At 39.1% G+C, this 22258-nt stretch overlaps 1 protein-coding gene across 2 annotated transcripts in view; it reads right to left on the bottom strand.

Moving 5' to 3' along the window:
• OSTF1 (osteoclast stimulating factor 1) overlaps positions 1-22258 on the bottom strand; it is a 60506-nt gene that overhangs the window by 9911 nt on the left and 28337 nt on the right. For both annotated transcript variants that reach the window (XM_055578322.1, XM_055578323.1), the window contains exons 2-8: positions 19904-19950; positions 13375-13425; positions 10430-10493; positions 8552-8605; positions 6707-6814; positions 5759-5808; positions 2043-2121 (exon numbers count right to left, since the gene is read on the bottom strand). In XM_055578322.1, coding sequence (XP_055434297.1) covers positions 2043-2121; positions 5759-5808; positions 6707-6814; positions 8552-8605; positions 10430-10493; positions 13375-13425; positions 19904-19950 — 453 coding nt within the window. The remainder of the gene's footprint in view (positions 1-2042; positions 2122-5758; positions 5809-6706; positions 6815-8551; positions 8606-10429; positions 10494-13374; positions 13426-19903; positions 19951-22258) is intronic.

The following is a 22258-nucleotide window of genomic DNA, read 5'->3' as shown; positions in this document are numbered from 1 at the left end:
TATTTAATACTATATGTTTCAGTTGTACAACAGTGATTCACAAATTTTAAAGGTTATATTCCATTTATAGTTATTATTATACGCAGTACTTTGTGCCTTTTAATCCCCTAGCTCTATTTTATCTTTCCCCCTTCCCTCTCCTCACTCATAACCAATAGTTTTGATATTTTTTTGACTTGAGAATATTGCTTCACAATATTGTGTTGGCCTCTGCCATACTAGTTTTGGTTTTTTTAACTTAACAATATATCATGCTATTTGTTCCTTAGTAGTACACAAACTTATAACTCAATCTATTTAAACATTGATAATTAATCCATTTTGTGGATGTTCTAAGATTTATTTAACCACCCCTCTCTGAGGGGCACTTAGACTCTAATATTCATTATCACAATACTGTCATGAACCTCCTTGAAACACATCTTTTATGTATTTCTGAAGGATGTTTTTCTAGAAGTAGCGTTGAAATATAAGGGTATGTATGTCTTCATTCTGTTAGCTACTGTCAGATTGTCTTCCAAGAAGGCTTACCAATTTACACTTTCTGCCACAGTGTTTGAGAGTGCCATTTTCTCTACAAACACATCCTCTTTGGTAAACAAAAAATAAATGTCCTAAAACTCAAAGGCACAAAAATATTACCAAGAAAAAAAAAAAGGAAAAAAAGCCAAAAGAAAAAGAGAGAGAAAGCACATTTAATTAGGAATATGGTGATTGTGTGTGAAGAATCTCTCGTCAAGAGCCTGAGATCTATCCACAGCTGGGGTTATATACAAAACCTCATTCTCTCGCTGTGCTACAGGTCAAACATCCTGCGGGTTCACAGTTCTGTGATTAATCATATCTTACTTTACACTTGAGAACTCACATACATAATTTCTGTCAGGACAGGAAATGTTCAGAGACAAGATGCCAGAAAAGAAAACCATTTCAACCAGTACTGCCCAACAGAAAATTATGTGAACCATAGATGTAATATAAACTTTTCTAGTGGCTGCATTTTCAACACGTAAAACTCATTTAAACAATATATTTTACTTAACCCAGTATATCCAAAATGTTATCAGTTCATCATGTAATCAATATAAAAATTATTGATACATCACTTTTTTTTCCCCACTAGGTTTTCAAAACCTGATGTTCATTTTCTACTTCTAGCACATCTCAATTCAGACTAGCCTCATCTCAAGTGCTCAGCAACCTGTGTGGTTAGTGACTGCCATAGCAGACAACACAGCTCTTGGTATACTTTTGAGGGGTACTACAGAGGTCATCAAGGTGTCTGATCTCTTATTCCTAGAGTTCACATCATCAACAAACTTTAAATCAAAAACTCACAACATTGCTCCAAGGATCCCTAATGACAGTACCTCCACATGACATGCAGGCTGGGAACTCAGGTATCCTATATTATAGCCTTAGACCAGGGTGCAGTGCGTGGTGATATCCCTGGCCCCCTATAAGGGTTAACTAAAGCTTGTGGGACAAACAGATGAATAGATGGTTGAGTCCATTATTTCAGTGTTCCTTCTGACTTGTGTAAAAACGTGGAATCAAGGCATCTTCTCATTTGCTGTACACTGAGCACCTGCTCAGCTCAAAGCAGGACACTGTGCCACAGCATCCTTTCTTATCTAATCAAGACTTGCCTGTGAGAACCCGGGGCCTCAGCAACTTTACCCACACAGCTTTCTTAGAGAGATCTCCTCTGTATGTGTGCACATACATGTATGCAAACACACACACATAGCTTCCATCTAGGTCCCTTTAATCCTGGTAGGATTAAATCCTGCAGAAAAATAAATTCTTACTAAAAGTAACATATATAATGCTAAAGCTTACCAAACTTTTAATTTAAAATGAAAAACAGAAACCACCTCAATAATTTTATCTTATCAGAAAAACTCCATGATGCAGACAGAGATCAAAATCCCGGTTATAAAATAAGAAGCCCATTATTTTCCCTACTATTTTTAAATGGTGTAATTGGATCGAGCTTGATTTTCAGAGTGATCCAAGACCAGAAAAAGTAAACACTTTACCTTTTTCCAGAAGCAACTGTACAATATCTGCATAACCCTTCCAGGCAGCAGCATGCAAAGCTGTGTCTCCCAGCTTGTTCTATGGTGATAACAAGAGAGAGTAGCATTTTTAAAAAAGAGAGTGAGGATTGAAAATATACACAAATTTAGGTTTACTCTAGCCTAAGTAAATCTAAAATGAGAATAAAGTGAAAAAACCATATAAAATTCCGAAGAGGGAAAAGAGACTCAAGAGATGAGTGATAAGTCATATGGGGAGAGGGAATGCGATGGCGGAGGAGCAACTGACTTGGCAGAGCACATGTGGAAATACAGATGCTCACAGAGGGAGATACCAGGAGGAAGCAAGCAGATCTGTCCCTGTAGAAATCAGCATGAAAGAGGAATTGGAGACGCTGGAGACTCTGGAGCAGGAAGGAGGCATGGAGTGAAACCAAGAGTACTGGGTGAAAGTGTTTCTACTGAGTAATGAGAACCCTCAAACCCCAGATCACCTTTCTCTCTCCTGGCTGCCAGATGACCCAGTACAGATGGTAGAATTATCATACTTTGAAATTAACCAGACAGTTTCCAAGCTTATGGAACTTGGAGGCATAAGAGAAGGTGGTAATGAGGCCAGGAATTAAAAGCAAGGGAGGCTAGGTGAAAAACCTACACACTGAGCAGTAAGACCCCTCTCCTAGCTGCCTTTACCTACCCCACATACCCTCACCCCACTGCCCCAGCTTGTACATACACATATACACACACATACACACACCCCACTGCCCCAGTGTACACACACACACACACACACACACACAAACACAGCCCCAGTGTGTATAGTCTAGCATCTACCCCAAGAAGGAGGCTGGAGAATGCTGCTCTGATAGAGCTGAACAGCCCCAACAGAGAGGAGGAAGCGACTATTTTAACTGGCATCTGGGTGTAAGCCAGAAAAACATTGAGGACCTCACCACTTCACCCTACAGAGAAACCCACCAGTCAGTAAGCCCCACAAGCACACACAGCTTCTAGACACACTCAAACATGAATGGACAAAGGCAGTATGTATTTGAGGCACTGTGTATTGGAAAAGGTCAGTTTTCATTCCAATCCAAAAGAAAGGCAACGCCAAAGAATGCTCAAACTACCGCACAATTGCACTCATCTCACACGCTAGTAAAGTAATGCTCAAAATTCTCCAAGCCAGGCTTCAGCAATACGTGAACCGTGAACTTCCTGATGTTCAAGCTGGTTTTAGAAAAGGCAGAGGAACCAGAGATCAAATTGCCAACATCCTCTGGATCATGGAAAAAGCAAGAGAGTTCCAGAAAAACATCTATTTCTGCTTTATTGACTATGCCAAAGCCTTTGACTGTGTGGATCACAATCAACTGTGGAAAATTCTGAAAGAGATGGGAATACCAGACCACCTGACTTGCCTCTTGAGAAACCTATATGCAGGTCAGGAAGCAACAGTTAGAACTGGACATGGAACAAGAGACTGGTTCCAAATAGGAAAAGGAGTACGTCAAGGCTGTATACTGTCACTCTGCTTATTTAACTTATATGCAGAGTACATCATGAGAAACGCTGGGCTGGAAGAAGCAGAAGCTGGAATCAATATGGCCGGGAGAAATATCAATAACCTCAGATATGCAGATGAGACCACCCTTATGGCAGAAAGTGAAGAGGAAATAAAAAGCCTCTTGATGAAAGTGAAAGTGGAGAGTGAAAAAGCTGGCTTAAAGTTCAACATTCAGAAAACGAAGATCATGGCATCTGGTCCCATCACTTCATGGCAAATAGATGGGGAAACAGTGGAAACAGTGTCAGACTTTATTTTTTGGGCTCCAAAATCACTGCAGATGGTGACTGCTGCCATGAAATTAGAAGACACTTACTCCTTGTAAGGAAAGTTATGGCCCAACCTAGATAGTATATTGAAAAGCAGAGACATTACTTTGCCAACAAAGTTCTGTCTAGTCAAGGCTATGGTTTTTCCAGTGGTCATGTATGGATGTGAGAGTTGGACTGTGAAGAAAGCTGAGCGCCGAAGAGTTGATGCTTTTGAACTGTGGTGTTGGGAGAAGACTCTTGAGAGTCCCTTGGACTGCAAGGAGATCTAACCAGTCCATTCTGAAGGAGATCAGTCCTGGGATTTCTTTGGAAGGAATGATGCTAAAGCTGAAACTCCAGAACTTTGACCACCTCATGCGAAGAGCTGACTCATTGGAAAAGTCTCTGATGCTGGGAGGGATTGGGGGCAGGAGGAGAAGGGGATGACAGACAATGAGATGGCTGGATGGCATCACTAACTCAATGGACGTGAGTCTGAGTGAACTCCAGGAGTTGGTGATGGACAGGGAGGCCTAGCGTGCTGTGATTCATGGGGTTGCAAAGAGTCGGACATGACTGAGCAACTGAACTGAACTGAACTGATTTGAAGAAAGATCAAAACCAAACTAACAGATCTCAGAGGGAAAAGATACAGTATAGTGAATAGAGAAATGTTTTTAAATATACATATAATTGCTTTACTGGTAAGTGGCCTGCAGTGACCTCTAAAAATAGTTCGCTATTCACCTGACCCAGAAAACCCCGGAAAAACTTGGAAAAACCCAGAAATCATGCAAATCAAGAGGTTGAAATCTTCATGTTCACTTTCAGAACACTCATGAAACTGCCCAGGCCACTAAGGGCATGCATATCCAAAAAGCCACCCAACAGGTGAAGCATGTTGCTTTATAGAAGCAACCTGTGCCATTCTGTCGTCACCATGGTGGAGTTGGTAGGTGTGCTCAGGCCAAACAGTGGGGCAGTCGGTGGTCGAAAAAGAGTGCTGAATTATTACTGTTCATGCTCAAAAATACAAGTAATTCAACCCAGAATTCTATCAGCCAAATAATCAAGCCCAAGCTCCCCTTTCTCAGGAATCTATTGAAGGTGTTCTTCAACTAATGGAAGACACAGGATTCAGAAAAGTGAGGACACAACACAGGAGGGCAGTGAAGGGTTTCCCAGGAAGACATCAAAGAGTAGTAGAGATCAAGTTGCTCCAATAAGAGAATGAAGATGGAGGCCTTCAGTATGATTCCAGGAAGAAAAACAAGAAAGCAACTACCATATACATTTTAGAAAAGTGCATCAAGAGAGTACAAAACAGTGTAGAGGTCTTTGTTGGATACAAAAAAAAAGTACTAAATAAAAGGCTATAAATACAAAAACAAAAGAAATTATATAAACAGTGAACAATATTGAAACAGCCACAATACCATGAGCATCATATAGTAATATAACCAAAAATTATGATATATTAGGAGAACCAAAGGAGGAGAGATTGGAAGTTGGGTGGTGGAAGATGACAGGCTGTTGACAAGCATGGATCACTCTACCTACCAGATAGGATCCCAAAACACTTATGAAGATGGTGAATTGTGAGACAGCTCCACAAACATATTTCTCAGTAATGTGAAGATAAGAGGAAAGCACCAAAAGCTTAAAGTGATATACTAGGAGGAGTGTGGCAGGCATTCTGAGCTTTATATAGTTTGCACTTTAATGCAAAAATAATTTTTAACTATGTGCTTGAAGTATTTAGATTAAAAGTTTTATGAAAGATAATAAATGGGAAAAATTGAGTTTCAAGACCTCGACAGGATTTTACACACCTATAAGCTGTACTATGAGAGCAAGGCAGGCGGGTTAAATGATTTCTGTGTAAGCAAACTCACCTGTTGGTTCAGTTCAATGTTTGGTTGAGTAAACAGCATTTCCACTATATCTGAAATTCAAATAGAAACAATCTTTTTTAAAGAATGGGAATAAAAGCCTGATAAGACTCTGAATAATAATTTTAAAAGGATTCTTTTTAGAAGAATCTTCAGAAAACTCCTTATAACAAATTTTTCAACATTTATGTAAATAGAAGACTTAAGACTCTAAAAAACAGAATTATTTAGGGATAATTTTTTTCAAATATTTTGGCTTTTGCATTTTCACATGACATCTGTGATAGGAATATTTTTACATTTGCTGGGGTACCTAACACTCATATCACTAATTTGTGCTTAAATTTTCCTTTGGCCATGCTATTTAACTTTTTGGATTCTTTGTTTCCCAATACTTTGGGATTATTTTCTGTGTGTTGTAGGGAGAGGGAGCAAGAGAGTAGGTTGCGGTAGATTCTCCGCCAGGCTGAAATACATCCAGAAATTCCATCTGTCATTATTATTTATTGTAAGAGAGAAAGTTATCAACTGAATCACCAACTCAAGCAAATGCTGTCTTTCTCCTAAACCTTAAGCTTAGAATGTAAATCGTAAAATCTTTGGGGGATAAACTAAGCTAGAGGAATCAATTGTGGCCCTTGTTTCAGTGAGGTTAGACACCGGGGTTTGTTTTTACATTACTGTTGTTTTCCTGTTGCTCTTCCAAGCCTGAGAGAGGAAAGGAAGCTTTCACTCTTTTAAGTGGAAAGGTGCCCACAGTGAGGCTGACCAGTCACATTCCACCTACAGTTTTACAGAACTTTCAGGAACTGGGCTTTTAAAAGGCTGATGTTCTAAAGAATTTAAAAAGAATAACCAATTTTTCTTTTTCATTTCTGTAACTCTGGCTCCCCTAGATGAAGCACATTTTCAGTGGCAAAGACATTTATGGTAACAAACAAAATGTAATACCTTTGTGACCCCCGTGACAAGCCCAGTAGAGGGCAGTGCTTCCAGCTTTGTCCAAACCGTTAACACCCACTCGGTTGTCCAAACACTCTCTCAACCAGCTCAAGTTGCCTGAAAAGGTTTTATAATTATAAAAACACACGAAAAATATTTTCATTTTTTTGTTTTGTTTTGCTTTTAAATCAATTTCATCCTGCATAAATTTGTATTTGCAAAGGATTAGTCAGCAAGTCTGAAATTAAAACCTGCCCTTGTAATGCATTTTCTATGGTACATCTTGACTTCCAGTTTATTAATGGAAAGCATTAACATCAATTTTTAATGGTAGGTTAATGGGAACAGTTGCTAAAATGGGTCTACCTAAGGTATTTTTACACTGTGGAAAAAACTGTTTTTCCTTTGTGAACTCCTAAAACTTTGGGGGGGGGGGGAACAATCAAGCAGACACTACTCATATTCATATTTAAAACACACTTTCAGTTCCTACAAAGACATAACTAAATAACCAACTCAAAGTGCTGTTTTTTATGTTAAAGTATAGCTATTAATTTAAAACCCTCTGGCTAAATGCCCTAAATATCTACTTAAAAAAATTATTTTTTAAAAATATCTGCTGCTAAGCTGCTAAGTCACTTCAGTTGTGTCTGACTCTGTGCAACTCCATAGACAGCAGCCCACCAGGCTCCCCTGGCCCTGGGATTCTCCAGGCAAGAACACTGGAGTGGGTTTACATTTCCTTCTCCAATGCATGAAAGTGAAAAGTGAAAGTGAAGTCACTCAGTAGTGTCCGACCCTCAGCGACCCGATGGACTACAGCCTACCAGGCTCCTCCATCCAGGGGATTTTCCAGGCAAGAATACTGGAGTGGGGTTTAAATATCTAGAAATTTTTAAATGTCGATTTAGTAGTTCTATTTATGCATAATCCTAAACCAATAATTTCCTTTTATATATTCAGATTTCAAGAAAATCTAAAATTAAATGGGAGCTTGCTGTAGCCTGACAAAAACTCCCCATTATCTAGGGCAGGGTTCTCAACAGTGGCCCAACTGACATTTGGCATTGGAGGATTCTCTGTTTTGGGAGCAGTACCGTGCACTGCAGGGTGTTAAGTGACACCCCCAGCCTGTACCCAAAAGGTGCCAGCATCCCTCCAGATATTGCCAAATGTGCCAAAGCTGGAGAGAGGAATTACCCTTCAGTGGAGAACTGCTGATCAATAGGATCAAGTCCCATGTACTCTATAACATCTTACAGAAAAAATCCAAACACTTTTTGGCCAGCCCAATTCAAATGCCATCTCTGGTGCTCCCTTCCTCCCCAAGTCCATCCTCCCATGCATACTAGCCCTATACCAACACTCTCCCAGAGCCTAGACCCCTGAGAAGCCCCAATCCTCTGCCCAGAATGAGGCCAGTTATTCACTCTGGCCTCTATAGCCTGTTTAACTGACCCACACTTCAACAACGGTCCTTATCACTATGTCTTGTAAAGATGTGCTACACACATCTCTCCCTACTAGATTCTAAGCTCTGAAAGTCACAGACCATGCCTTTCCACTTGCCACTAAGCACAAGGCAGGTAAGGGGCTCAAAAGTTTTTGTTGACATTTTCAAAATTAAAATCACACATTTCTATGAAGTGAAAGAAGGCAGAATGGAGCTTGTCTTTGTGGGAGACAAGGATTTAACTAGGAAAGGAACTTTCTGGGATAATGCAAATGTTATGGATCTTGACCTGGGTGTTGGTTACACGGGTGTATACATTTGTCAAAAGTCATCAAACTATATAATTATTATCTGTGTGTTTCATTGTACTGTTTATCTCAATCAAAAAGAATCATACCTACCTCTTTTTGCAGCTTCATGCAATGGGTTGTCAATGGATTCTGCCTGCTCGGCCACTAGATTGAAAATAAAAAGCGCAAATCAATGCTGAGAAGGCCACTCAAAGGATTCCGTGAAACCAGCTTAGTACCCAAGCTTCAGAAATGCCAGGATCTTTCCACCATACAGCTACCCTGACTTACTGTGGATTTTAAAAATGGCAGAAAATCAAAGTGATGTTTTGTGCTTTGAAAGAAGCTGAAGTGTGTCAAAAGAAACCAAGTTAAGACAATAACACAATTAACTGGGAGTATAAACAGAAATAAGTGCAGTAATTAATTCAAAGTATAAATAAAAACAACGGACATGAACTTGGGCAAACTCCGGGAGATGGTGAGGGACAGGGAGGCCTGGTGGGCTGCAGTCCGTGGGGTCGCAGTAGTTGGACACTACTGGACAACTGAACAACAATAAATAAAAACACACAGATCCAAGGCCTGCATACTAGCTTGCTTAAATATTTCAACAAGAAATTTAGTCAGGAAACTGCAAAAGAAAGCATTCGAGATTCATTTTTACATTCTTTAAAAACACCCTGCTTTGAAGATGGCTGAAAATAATTGTTTCCCTTGTATGCATGCATAAAAGGGGTGGGGTGAAGGAGAAATATTCTGCTTTCTGTATTCAGAAAGGGCAATCAGCACGCCCACCTGCCTCAAAGAGAGGTGTGTTCACTGCTGTCACAGAACCAGCAGGAGTGGCCACAGGAAGACTGTTGCTCAAATGAGACTTCAGATGCACCTCTCCCACCAGAGGGCTGTAACTGGACACTCCCTTGGCTACCAGGGATCTAGCAATTGAGGAACATATTGCACCCTCGGTGTCTCTGAGCAGCTGGGAAGGGAGTGCACAGAAGTTGTTTATTTGGGATTTCAAAGAGGAATGTAGAAATGTTTAAAGCCTTTTAAAATCCAGAATGATATGGCCCTTAGACCAGGTAAGTGAGGCCTCTGTGTGAAGGGCCTTAGCCTCACTCATTTCCCTTCTCCCTCCCCTTTGCTCCCCTCCACTCCTTTCCTCTGCCTCCTCCCCTCCTCTCCTCCCCTTTGCAACCTCCCCCTTTCCTCCTTTCCCCTCCCCTCCCCTAGGAACTGTGAAGTGCTTCCTAGAAATTTTGTAAGTCACCTTACAGTGTTTGGAACTAGTGCCTGATGCAAGCACTATTGGTCCAAGGATATATCTAATTAAAATGTCCAAAGGAACCTTAGAAGTGATTTGAATCAAACTTCTCATGATACAGATGGAGAAATGGTCCCACGGGCACCAGTTAAGTCCCTTAAGTAAGGTCCCTCATTGTTAGGAGTAGAAGAAGAATTAAAAACCGGGACCCTTGGTTTATCAATTTGTGTGCACTTTTTACTTTGCAGATTTCTATGAAAGTCTGCTTTGTCCTCCTTGCAACTAGAAGTGGCTTCATGGCAAGGGCCCACGTCTCACTGTGCTGTTATTCATTTAATGAACATCACTGCCCCAGACATTAATTAACATAACAAGGCAAAGTAACTTACTAAAGAAAGGGCTAGTCTAAAAAACAAAAGAGAAAACAAAGAAAAAGAAAAATGTTCTAACCTTGAATAAAGTAAAGCCAAAAGCATTTCCCTGGAAACCTTAAATTCTTTCAAGAATGTTACAATGGGCATTTTCTTAAGCCAAAGAGTCAAGTTCAAGCACCTCCAGGGTCCATGACCACTCTATTAAGAGAAGGCTCAGTAGAAAATGTCCCAGACTAGCAATGACTCCATCAATTTCTCAGCCATTGGAGAAAGCAGAAAGGTCTCAGGAACCAGATAATTGAGAATGCACAAAATATAGCGCAAGTAAAGCCACTGCAGCCGTCTTACCATAGTTGCTTGGGATCAGTCCAGTCCTGCCTTTGCAGGTACCTTTCCACCAATTGGTATCACTCTGGTGAAAGAAGAGTTAAATTAAGTGGCACCAAATCCAGTTTACATTCAATCACTATTAAAACCATGTGGCTCATGCTGGCATCATTTTAGCCTTTTCAAAGGCTAGAGCAAGAGATACTTGTGTCTTCTTTTAGATAAAATACACGCTTCCAATTCAAATGTGGAGTTACTGCTTTGAACAGTAACTCCATCGGCCCTGGTCACACTGATCAAGCTTCCTGTTTCCTTACTTATGGTTATTCATTCCCTTTATCATTAAATTACAAATATACATACATCTGCCTGCAACAAATCAAATACACTTCAATCGAAGAGTTCCAATGTTCAAACAAATCACACAGAGATAATATGAAAGAGAAGTGAAACAATTATGTTTAGTTTAGACTATCTATAGGATTTTTTTTGCCCAAAGTCTAATTTCTTAGTCTCAAGATATACATATATTTGATTTTCTAAAGATCTCTTTATTTCACTTTTGGTTTTTTTGGTAACTTTTTAATCATTAAAAAAATGCAAACCTGTACAGAACCTACACATAGCCATTTCTTAACTGCACGAATTATTTACTCATAGCCAATACTGTTTCATGTATTACCTCACTTACAACTCCCCTCCCCTTCAGATTATTCTGATGTAAATTCCAGACATCATATTCTTTATCTGTAAATATTTCAATATGATTCTCTAAAAGATAAGGACTTTCTCAAAGACATAATGATAATACCATTATCACAGCTTAGAGTTTTTCCACAATTCCTTAATATCATAAAATATGTACACTATTCAAAATTTCTGATATGTCTCATAATAAGGCCAAACACTATGACTGGATGATTTGTCTCTTACGTCTCTTTTAGTCTATATTTTCCCCCTTCACTTATTTTTTTTTTCACTCCTTCACAATATGCTTGTTCAAGAAAATAGTTTGTTCTAAAGAGCTTCAAATAGTCTGGATTTTGCATGTTGCATCACTTGTTATAAAAAAAATGTGCTCCTTTGCACCCTGTATTGTTTATAAAGTGTTGATTAGTTCTAAAGGCTTAATTAGATTCAGATTCAACTTCAGCAAGATTATTTCATCTGTAGCATTGATTCTTCCATCAGGAGACACTCAGTGTCTAGTGGTCTCTCTATTTGTAGCATTAGTAACCAATGATGAGCATCTGGATCCATTATTTCATAAGGCTTGCAAATGGTGACATTCTAATTCTATCATTCCTTCTTCATTTAAATAACCAGTATGCACTTGCACGCTCAGTGCCTAAGCTGCAAACCTGTGGACTGTAGCCCTGCAGGCTCTCCTGTTCATGAGATTGCCATTTCCTCCTCCAGGGGATCTTCCCGACCCAGGAACTGAACCCGTGTCTCCTGCATTGCAGGTGGATTTTTTTTACTGCTGAGCCACCAGGGAAGCCCTTAAATAACTAGAATATTACTTTAAAAGACAAACTTTTCCTCATCAATTCTCACATGACCCAGAGATAAAGTTCACAAAGAAAAAGCAGAACAAATATTGATTCTTTTCCTTAACAGCTGCCAGAATAAAAAGTTGGTTCCCTAGCATTCTCTAAGGTTAACCAATGATGTTTAGTTTTGTTTTTAAGTACCATTAGGAGCTCATGAATTTAAGCAGAGTAGATGTATTTCAATCCTTGGGATTGTTGCCCTAACTGATTGCTGAAACTGTCCTATCTTTGACTAGTGGCAGCCTCTTCTATTTAGTTCCAGTGTTTTTCCAGTGTGACCCTCATAGTCTTTGCTGGCTTCCTTGCTTTCTAATAGGAAGATGTCCTGGGCTTATCTTGTACCTCTGCTGCTCTTAACCTAGTACCAGACATTTTTCAAAAGAACTTTTTTCCTTTTAATGGGAAATATATTATTATCAGGATGGTCTTTTTTTTTGGCCTATTCAAAGGACAGATTAAGAAATATTTTTGTTTCTTTTAGGTAAAAAACAACACACTGTGAATTCAAATGTAGAGCTACTATAACTTCTACTTATATCTATCTGTATACCCTTTCTTGCAGACTGAAACTCCCAGTTTTCTACATCATTGACCTAATGACTCGCTCTAAACTGCAACATGCATGCAGCAATCTCAGAATAACAATACCAACATTTCTCCAACAACATCATGATTAAAAACAGTCTATAATGTGGAGGCGGCAGTTCTTTCTGTTCCTTATATTATTTGACTAGAGATATTCAGTCAAAATGGCGAGTTTTAAAGTCACTTGGAATAGTTCCTTTCTGTGTGTTGTACCTCTCTGGGATACAACTAAGTTCATTTCATTCATTCTGCTTTTCCTTCAGGTACTGCTTTTTTATCATTCAATTTTATAACTACACAAAAGTTTTACAGGATTATAAAGTGTGCTCTCCAAAACAAGGTGTAATTTTTTACAAGTCTCTATTCCGTCTATATATTTCCTCCATTCTATTTCCCTTTCCTTTCAGAGAGGAAACTACTTTTTAAAAATGTATAACTCTTCCGTTGACTTTTTATTTTAAATTGAGGAAAATAAGTATATGCATATCCTCTCATCTTTTCTTAGATAAGAAAAAACACACTATCTACAATTTTTTCACCTTGCTGTTTTTCACTTAAATTACCCCATAATATTATATAGAAATATTGCTCACTCTTTTTTATGGCTGAATAATACTTTCTTTGTATATACAGCAAAGTTCATTCAACTATTTTCCTACTGATGGACATAAGGGTTACTTCCAATCTTATGCTATTACAAATTGTGTTAAGTGAACTGACTTGGGTGTATGTATTTCTATAAGGCTGTACATGTAAATAATGTACTGAAAAATAGTCTTATATATCTTTAGTTCATGCATGGTATGAAAAAATATTAACTGGGCTTACCATGTCAGTAATGTAGATAATATCACCTTCTTCAAAGTACAATTCATCTGGCTGAAGAAAAAAAAAATTTAAGTTTTACTCTATGTGATTTTTTTCATGAATTAGAACACAATCATGAAAATAATTACATAAATTCCAAATCCTAAAACATCCTTATAGGCAGCATAGATTTTTACATACTTAAATCTGCACATAAACCACATAACAAAACATTATTGACAAACTAACATACGTATAAGAAGGTGAATCTTCCCATGAGAAGCTTCAAAGAATTAATATAACAAATAAGAATTCCCAGCTCCACATACACACATACACACATCTTATTTTCCTGCACAATAAAAGAAAGGCACTTTTATGCCAAAACAGGATTATTAATAAAAGTTTCTTACTGTAAAAATTTCAAATGGTGATATATATTTTTTCATAAAAGGATCAATGTCTACAATTAAAACCATGAAAAAACAGCTAGAAGTTTGGCTCTCTCCAAAATGATTAGGCTTCAAATCTAACATTTTCATATCAACATCACTATCTACTTATTTTGAGAAAACCATTACCTTATCTCTTCATGCTCGGAAAGAATGACCATCTCATATATGAAAACAGTTAATACATAATTCAACCATTAATAAGGCTAAAGAGCTGAAAGATATGAAGCAGTAACTCAGTCTGGACCATAAGCAGTTCTAAGGGGTTAATTGATTACATGGACAATATGTGCTTTTGGACCAACCAAACTCTTTGAATAAAGCCAGGTACTTTGATTAAACATCTTCTTTTTCCCATCAGTAGATAACATTTATCAGCTTAACTTTATTAAATTAAATGATGTCTAGGGAGTTCCCGGGTCGTCCAGTGGTTAGGACTCAGTGCTTTCACTGCCATGGCCCAGGTTCAATCCCTGGTCAGGGAACTAAGATCCTGCAAGCCACACAACCAAAAAAAAAAAAAAAAAATTATACACAGACATATATATAATATCTATTGAGAGCAAGTTTCATATATTGGGAAATGTTTACATTACCATATTGAGTGAAAAATGTAGGGCACAAAATTTCACACAGGATAAAATAAAAATTGTGAATAAAATTCTATCATGAGCATGGACTACTTTCATAATTTTGGTGTGAAAAATATTTTTTAAAGGCTTTGATATTTCTGATTAAGGTTACTATTCCATACAAATAACAATTATGCTAGTGAAACAAATTTTACTTCACTCTTTCATTTTCCTTTTGTTGATCTCCTCTCTCAGCTGCAGACTTGGGCAGTAAATGTGACTCTGTACCAGTAGTTTATTTAGTTTCAGAGATAATCTCTATTATTATTTTATTTTCCTTGAATATAAATGAATAGTATATCATGCTCTAAGCAACCACAATTCATAAATATTTAGATGCAATATGCATTCATATATAAAACAGCAAACGATTAAGGAAACCAAAAAATGTTTGAGTTCCTCTAGAAAGCACTTCCTGAAACATTTGTTGAATTTACACTTTGATCTGCAGACACTAGACTTACACATAGTATATCTATGCAAAATCAACTGAACCTATGTAGATCAATGGCATACATTTTAAAATTACTGCAAATAGGCATTTAGAAAAAAAAAAGAGTAAAGCCTTCTAAGATTTTCTCTAATCTTTCTCTAAAATGCTCTGATGATCTATGCTCAATATTACAACCAATGTGTGATGGAAATAATAAGTAATTAGAGAAACAAGCTATTTACTTTAGGAGTTCCCTTCTGCAAACTGGCTTACTTGTCAAGAGGCCAGAAAGGGAACTCACTTTCCACCACAGCATTCCCGGCAGGACACAGTGACCACCCCTACAACAGTAAGATTGGCCTTCGCTGGCAATCTGAATAGACTCTCTCTCCTTTAGATGACAGTAAAGAATGGGAGGAGAGCAAAAAGCAGAATGTAAGGAAGTAAAGAAAACAGGGTATATGTGAAAACTTCGCATTTTTTTGGAGTAACTCTGAGTTTCTAAGAGTTCTGAAAGAATTCAATGTCTTGAATAGAAGTTAACCTTGCCGACTTACGTCTAATAATGAATCCTCCTCAATCAGTGCTTACATTTAAGTGACAGAGTCATCTCTACAGACAGTTCTGACCTAAAATCACAAAGGTCAAGTTTGCCTAAATTTCCACACTTAATAAGATCATTCACCCTTGAAACAAAAGGCACATTTTAACAAAGAACCAAACAAATGACTTAAAAAGAAACAAAGAACACACAGTCACAAAGACACAGATACACACACACACGTACACACACACACGTGCAAGTCCCTGTAATTAGTCTTCATCATAAAAAGGAATAAAGCCTGGAAGAGTGGGAGGTAAGCATTTAATGGGTACAGGGTTTTCCTTGCGGGTAACGAAAATATTTTGGAACTAGACAGAGGTGACAGCTCCCCAACATTGTGACTGTACTAACGTCACTGCACTGTTCATTTTAAAGTGGTCAATTTTATGTGTATTTTACCTCAATATTTTAAATTGTATGGTCTCAAATAATTATTGTCATTCATGGTTTGGTAAAATGCATGATTTGAAAAATGTCACCAAGTGCAGTCATTTCAAAACTTCTCAGCGCTATTTCAGATTTTAAATTAATGAATGCTGTTCAGTAGCGGTGTCTGCCTCAGCCATGTATTAGATCAGACTTGTTTTTCAACTAAGGCAGCAACAATAGGCAGTCGATTTCAGTCAGGTAGAAAAAGTGTTGCTATGTTTCAGCCAGAGAAAAGAGAATGGATGGTTTATATTTCTTTTTAATCCCCAGCACACGATGCTACTCTTTAGTAAGAGTAAAATATCTTCTTGCAAAGAAACTAGGAGCAGTTTTTCCTAACTGAGCTGAGGAGGTGCTCCATCAAATTCTTCAGACTGCTGGCAGTATAGACAACAGGGCAATTTCATGGTTTTAAAAGTTAGATTTTTATCTCCAATATTCATATTTTCCATTAAGAAACCACTTGTGGGACACTTAATGTAAACTGTTCAATGAGGATCTACTTTTAAATTCCTGGCATCATATTGAAGGAATATGATGGGAAAAGAGTGACACAATCAAGTAAGCACTTCTCTATTTCTAGTTTGTTCTTTGGTTTTTAACCATATTTTTTTTCCTCTCTCCTTGAAAAACCACAAGGTATTAGAACAAGTTACTTGTTGGCCACTGGGATGTTATAGCGATGAGTACAAACTTGGTAATGTATATCCTTGTTCCTATTCCATATATTCTTGGTAACATATAATTCTCAAGGCATTAATTTTCTTGGTTTATGCAAATATATATTTTATGAAAATTTTTGGAAAGACTGCGACATCCTTTTAAAATTTTTCACTTTTGTCAATCTGGAGCCCCAGGAATTAATAAAAGAAAAAAAAAATCAAATTCACTACAGATGCTTTCATTAGCACTTTATAGTACTACCATGTTCCAGGCACTGACCTGGACACTTATAATCTCACCAGCAACACTGTGAAGTGGGTGCTATTCTTATCATCACATTAGAACTGAGAAGCTTGTCCAAGGCCACACAGCAGATACATAGTAGACACTGAACTTGAACCATGACAGGCAGATTCTGGAGTCCCTGTCCTTCATTGCCACCTCTGCTTTCTGTCATACGGGAGCATCTTGCATAGCCATTACTGGTTGCCATGGTGTCATGACCAGGATAAAAGGCAATGGCTATGAAAATTATCTCTTGTTTCTCCCTATCCTATCCCAACATAATGCAATACAGCAAAATCAACAGCAGTACCCTATACTTGCAAAGCATACTTAATCTCATTTGATCCTTACAACAATCCATTAAGGCAGGGGTGGGTCATGGGTATAATCTCCATCTCACAAGCAGGCTCGGAGAGGTTCAAGAACTTGCCACAAATCACACAGTTTGTGAGTGGTAGGGCTGGGCTCCCAATAGCTTTTGGAATCCCATTCTAGGGCTCCTTCCACTACAGATAGTGCTGCAAACCTAGAGGAGTCCAGCAAGCACTATATGATAGAGGTGGGTCCTACTGGTTTCCTTGCAGAAATCAACATAAATCCAGCACATAGGAAATGCTGCTCTCTCTGCAACAGAGCAACTTTACACTGGTCTATCCAGTCTTGCAGGACCTCTATATGGTGGTTTATTAGACTGAGGGTTGGGCAAGAAATGAGAACCAAACAAGGCTGGGTAGTGCCAGGACTACCTTACCTTCGAGCAAGACAGAGAAGAAATAGATTGGCCAGAAGAACCAGGAGTGACAAGCTTCCAGTGTCCTACTTGTTCAGTGGCTCACCAAGAAAGCTGGGCATTGCTGTGCCTATTCCTGAGAGTAGTGCAATAGCATAAAACTGGACCCAGGTCTTCCTGGGGTGCTGCACATGTCAGCGATGGTCTCACAGCTCAGCCCTTCCAACTTGCTTTGTCTTAGTGACTTTCAGGTGAGTTTAGGATGTACTGGGGGTACACTGATCCCACTAGAGAAGATAGCTACTTGGTCTCAGGGGAGAGAGACCAAACTGAGTTTGTCTAACAGAAATTCTCATTCAGAAAACAAATGTAAGACTAACCTAGTTCTGGGATGATGTTCAAAATACTGAACAACTGGTAAAGCACGGGCACTTAACCAGTCTGGAAGACCCCCTAAGACCTAGGGGCTACCTGCTCAGACAGATGCCTCCCCATTAACATCTGGACTGAGGGGAGATGGAGAGGAGCAGAGTGTGGGGCCAGCAGGGCACGGGGTAGTCATTAATGACCATCTAGTACATATAGAATGAATTAGCAGCACTGCTCTATAGTCCAGGATCCTCAGGACCATGGATATTAAAAATAGCATTTTAAATGGGGAATATTCAAAGAACCTAATGAGTTAGGGACTTCCTTGGTGGTCCAGTGGCTAAGACGCCACACTTCCAATGTAGGGGGCACATGTTCAATCCCTGGTTGGGTAAGTTCAGCAGGCTGTGTGGTGTGGTCAAAAAACAAAGACCCTAATGAGTTAAATGGGCTTCCCATGTGGCACTAGTGGTAAAGAACCCACTTGCCAATGTAGAAGATATAACAGATGCAAGTTCGATCCCTGGGTTGGGAAGATTCCCTGGAGGAGGGCATGGCAACCCATTCTAGTATTCTTGCCTGGAGAATCCCCATGGACAGAGGAACCTGGCAGGCTATGGTCCATAAGGTTGCATAGAATTGGACTCGACTTAGCATGCAATGAATTAAATGTCTATTTTCTCCTGTGCATTTGATAATAACTAAGACTTTTAAAAAGCAGTAGAGATTCCATCTTGGAGTAGAACTGGAGTTGAATTAAAGTAATCAACGTATCAACCAATCAAAAACATGTGTTAAGAGAGCTGGAGAGTTGGATCATAAAGAAGGCCGAGTGCCAAAGAACTGATGCTTTTTTCAAACTGTGGTGCTGAAGAAAACTCTTGTGTGTCCCTTGGACAGAAAGGAAATCAAACCAGTTCATCCTAAAGGAAATCAACCCTGAATATTCATTAGAAGGACTGATGCTGAAGCTGAAGCTCCAGTACTTTGGTTACCTGATGTGAAGAGCTGACTCATTGGAAAAGACCCTGATGCTGGGAAAGACTGAGGGCAAGAGGAGAAGGGGGAGACAGAGAATGAGATGGTTGGATGGTATCACTGACTCAATGGATATGAGTCTGAGCAAACTCCAGGAATACTGAAGGACAGAGAAGCCTAGCATGCTTCAGTCCAACACGACTTAGTGACTAAACAACAAGAGTCTATGAATATAGAAATCACTACTCCTTCTAACAGTAACAATGACTCCTTAATAGTAATAGCAGCTTTGCACAATAAATATCACTTAATTCTCACTAAAATCCTATGAAATTATTATTATCACTTTATAGAAAAGTACACTGAAGCACAGAGGTTAGGTAATTTTTGAATTTAACAGGTCACACAGCTGTTAAAAGAGGCAGAGTGGGTCCTAAAGCTACTGGCAGCTTGAAACCCCTGTGTTCTCCACCCTAGACACTGTGCTGGTAAGCAGGATTTCAAGCCAAGTGTAGAATTCAGAGCAGGGACAGACATCTCACTCCACTGGGGGATGATCAGAAAGTGTTTATGGAAGAAGAAGGGTGTAATCAGAGTTTAGAGGGGTGCAGAGCCATAAGTCTAGAAAGAGGTCATAGATGAGTTCTACTGTGCACCAAATCTAGACTGGAATAATCCACCAAGAGGAAGGAGCAGAGGACAGGAGGACTTAGAAGGGGGCTGAACCACATGGGACTCTGTCCATAGTCAATTCAAGGGTTGAAGCAGATCATGGCCATTTAGGACAAAAAGAAGTATCTAAATGAAATCAACTTTGGTTTTTGTATCTTTTTTTCTTTTTTTGGTCACACCCTATGGCATGCAGGATTCCCTGACTAGGAATCAAACTTGTGTCCCCTGAAGTGAAAACACAGTCTTAACCACTGGACTGCCAGGGAAGTCCCTTTACGTCAGTATTGGGACCGATATACTTACAGTTCTGGGTTCAAACGTATAAAGAGCTCTGAACACTTTAACTTGCCCTAAAAGAAAGGAAACAAAAAACACATGATCAGTTTTTTCATTTCTTAATTTTTGGTGAATAGTATTTATTATCCTTTATATTCTTCAGAATTCTCTAACTAAAAGCCTCTTGAGAAATTATTTTGGAATTAAATGTTTTTTCTACATAGAAGGTATTTTCTTAAATATTTGTTAAATGAAAGTATGAATAAACACACACCTCTGGGGGGTGATTTTGCTTCCCTCTCTCAAACAACAGGAGCTACCTAATTATTTGTACTCAGCTTCTGTCCTATGTAAAGCCTCTCCAACCCAAAGATCTAAGTTTAACATAAAGATACTTAGTGGGAAAATTAACAGTAATTATATATTCTTAAATCAATGGCTCATGATTTTATATTTTCCAAGAGAAAGGAAATACCAGGAAGAAAAAAACTACCTGTTGGAAAAATCTATGATTCCATGAAGTCCCACAACAGAGTGCAATCCACAAATGAGTCATGTTCATGAGAACTATCCTCTGTTCTACCAAACCATGAACTCACCTGCCAATGCAGGAGATGCAAGAGACATGCGTTTGGTCCCTAGATGGGAAAGATCCCCTGGAGGAGGGCATGGCAACCCACGCCAGTATTCCACGGGCAGAGGAGCCTGGCAGGCTACAGTCCAGGGGGCCGCAAAGAGTTGGACACAACTGAGCAACTGAGTACATAACAAAACAGCACACACCTTCTGTTCTGCCAAGCCATCTCCCTTTTTATGTGTCCCTTCGCTGCATTTCCAGAATACCTGGTATCAGAAATAACTGATGTGCAAGTCTGTCTCATGTGAGGGCAGGAACACTGACCTGTTCAATCTCCTGGCACCTACCTGGCATATAGTATGAACTTAATAAATTCTTGCTAAATAAATTGATAAGAACAAAGATAGTATATGGAAAAGCCTACAAATATCAAAATCAAAGACCTACTTAAAATGTGACAACAGTTCAATTTCAGTACTGGAAGAACCTTTAGAGATAACCGCCTAGTCCAAGAGCACCATTAGGAACAGTGGCTCCCACAGTGGGACGCAGAAAGACTACTTCAGAAATTATGTACGTTTTAAACAGATAACTAATAAGGACCACGGTATGGCAGAGGCAACTCTACTCAGTACTCTGTATAGGGCTATATGGGAAAAGAATCCGAAAACAAGTGGATACACGTATATTTATAACAGATTCACTTTCTGTACACCTGAAAGCAACACGACATTTAAATCAACTGCTGCTGCTGTTGAGTCACTCAGTCATATCCAATGCTTTGCGACCTCATGGACTGTAACCTGCCAGGCTCCTCTGTCCATGGGATTTCCCAGGCAAGAATAATGGAGTGGGTTACCATTTCCTTCTCCAGGGGATCTTCTCCACCCAGGGATCAAACCTTTGCCTCCTGCTTGAGAGGCAGATTCTTTACTACTAAGCCACCTGGGAAGCCCATAAATCAACTATATCCCAATAAAAAAATTTTACAGTGGAATTTTGTACATTTTTATCTTATTTGTTTTCATTCCCATTTTAACATGTTTTAAAATATAACAGCATGATACAGAATACATATAGGGCTTCCCTGGTGGCTCAGACAATAAAGAATCTGCCTGCAGTGCAGGAGACCCAGTTCAACCCCTGGGTCAGAAAGATCCCCTAGAGAAAGGAATGGCAACCCACTCCAGTATTCTTGCCTGGAGAATCCCATGTGCAGAGGAACCTGGCAGGCAGGGGGAACCATACAGTCCATGGGGTCGCAAGAGTTGGACATGACTTAGCGACTAAACCAAAAATACATTATTGGAAGCAGTTAAAACCTTTCATTGATTCAATATTAAGAATTATGAGGGCAAGTGTTTTATGCGTGGTATATCGAAGTACCTAGCACAATGCCTGGCACATAGGAGGCACTTAATAATTATTTACTGAAGGGATGAAGAATGGATGAATAAAAGAAAGGAACATGCACTCAAAAAGCAGTCTGAAAACCAGATTAGAATAGCACTGACTAATACATTTTTCGGAGAAGGCAATGGCACCCCCCTCCAGTACTCTTGCCTGGAAAATCCCATGGATGGAGAAGCCTGGTAGGCTGTAGTCCATGGGGCCGCTAAGAGTCGGACACGACTGAGCGACTTCACTTTCACTTTTCACTTTCGTGCACTGGAGAAGGAAATGGCAACCCACTCCAGTGTTCTTGCCTGGAGAATCCCAGGGACGGGGGAGCCTGGTGGGCTTCCATCTATGGGGTCGCACAGAGTCGGACATGACTGAAGCAACTTAGCAGCAGCAGCAGCAAT

This window comes from Bubalus kerabau, chromosome 4 (genome assembly GCF_029407905.1).
Source record: "Bubalus kerabau isolate K-KA32 ecotype Philippines breed swamp buffalo chromosome 4, PCC_UOA_SB_1v2, whole genome shotgun sequence".
Lineage (NCBI taxonomy): Eukaryota > Metazoa > Chordata > Mammalia > Artiodactyla > Bovidae > Bubalus > Bubalus kerabau.
Note: the sequence above shows the minus strand (reverse complement) of the source record. Positions and strands in the feature narration are given on the sequence as shown.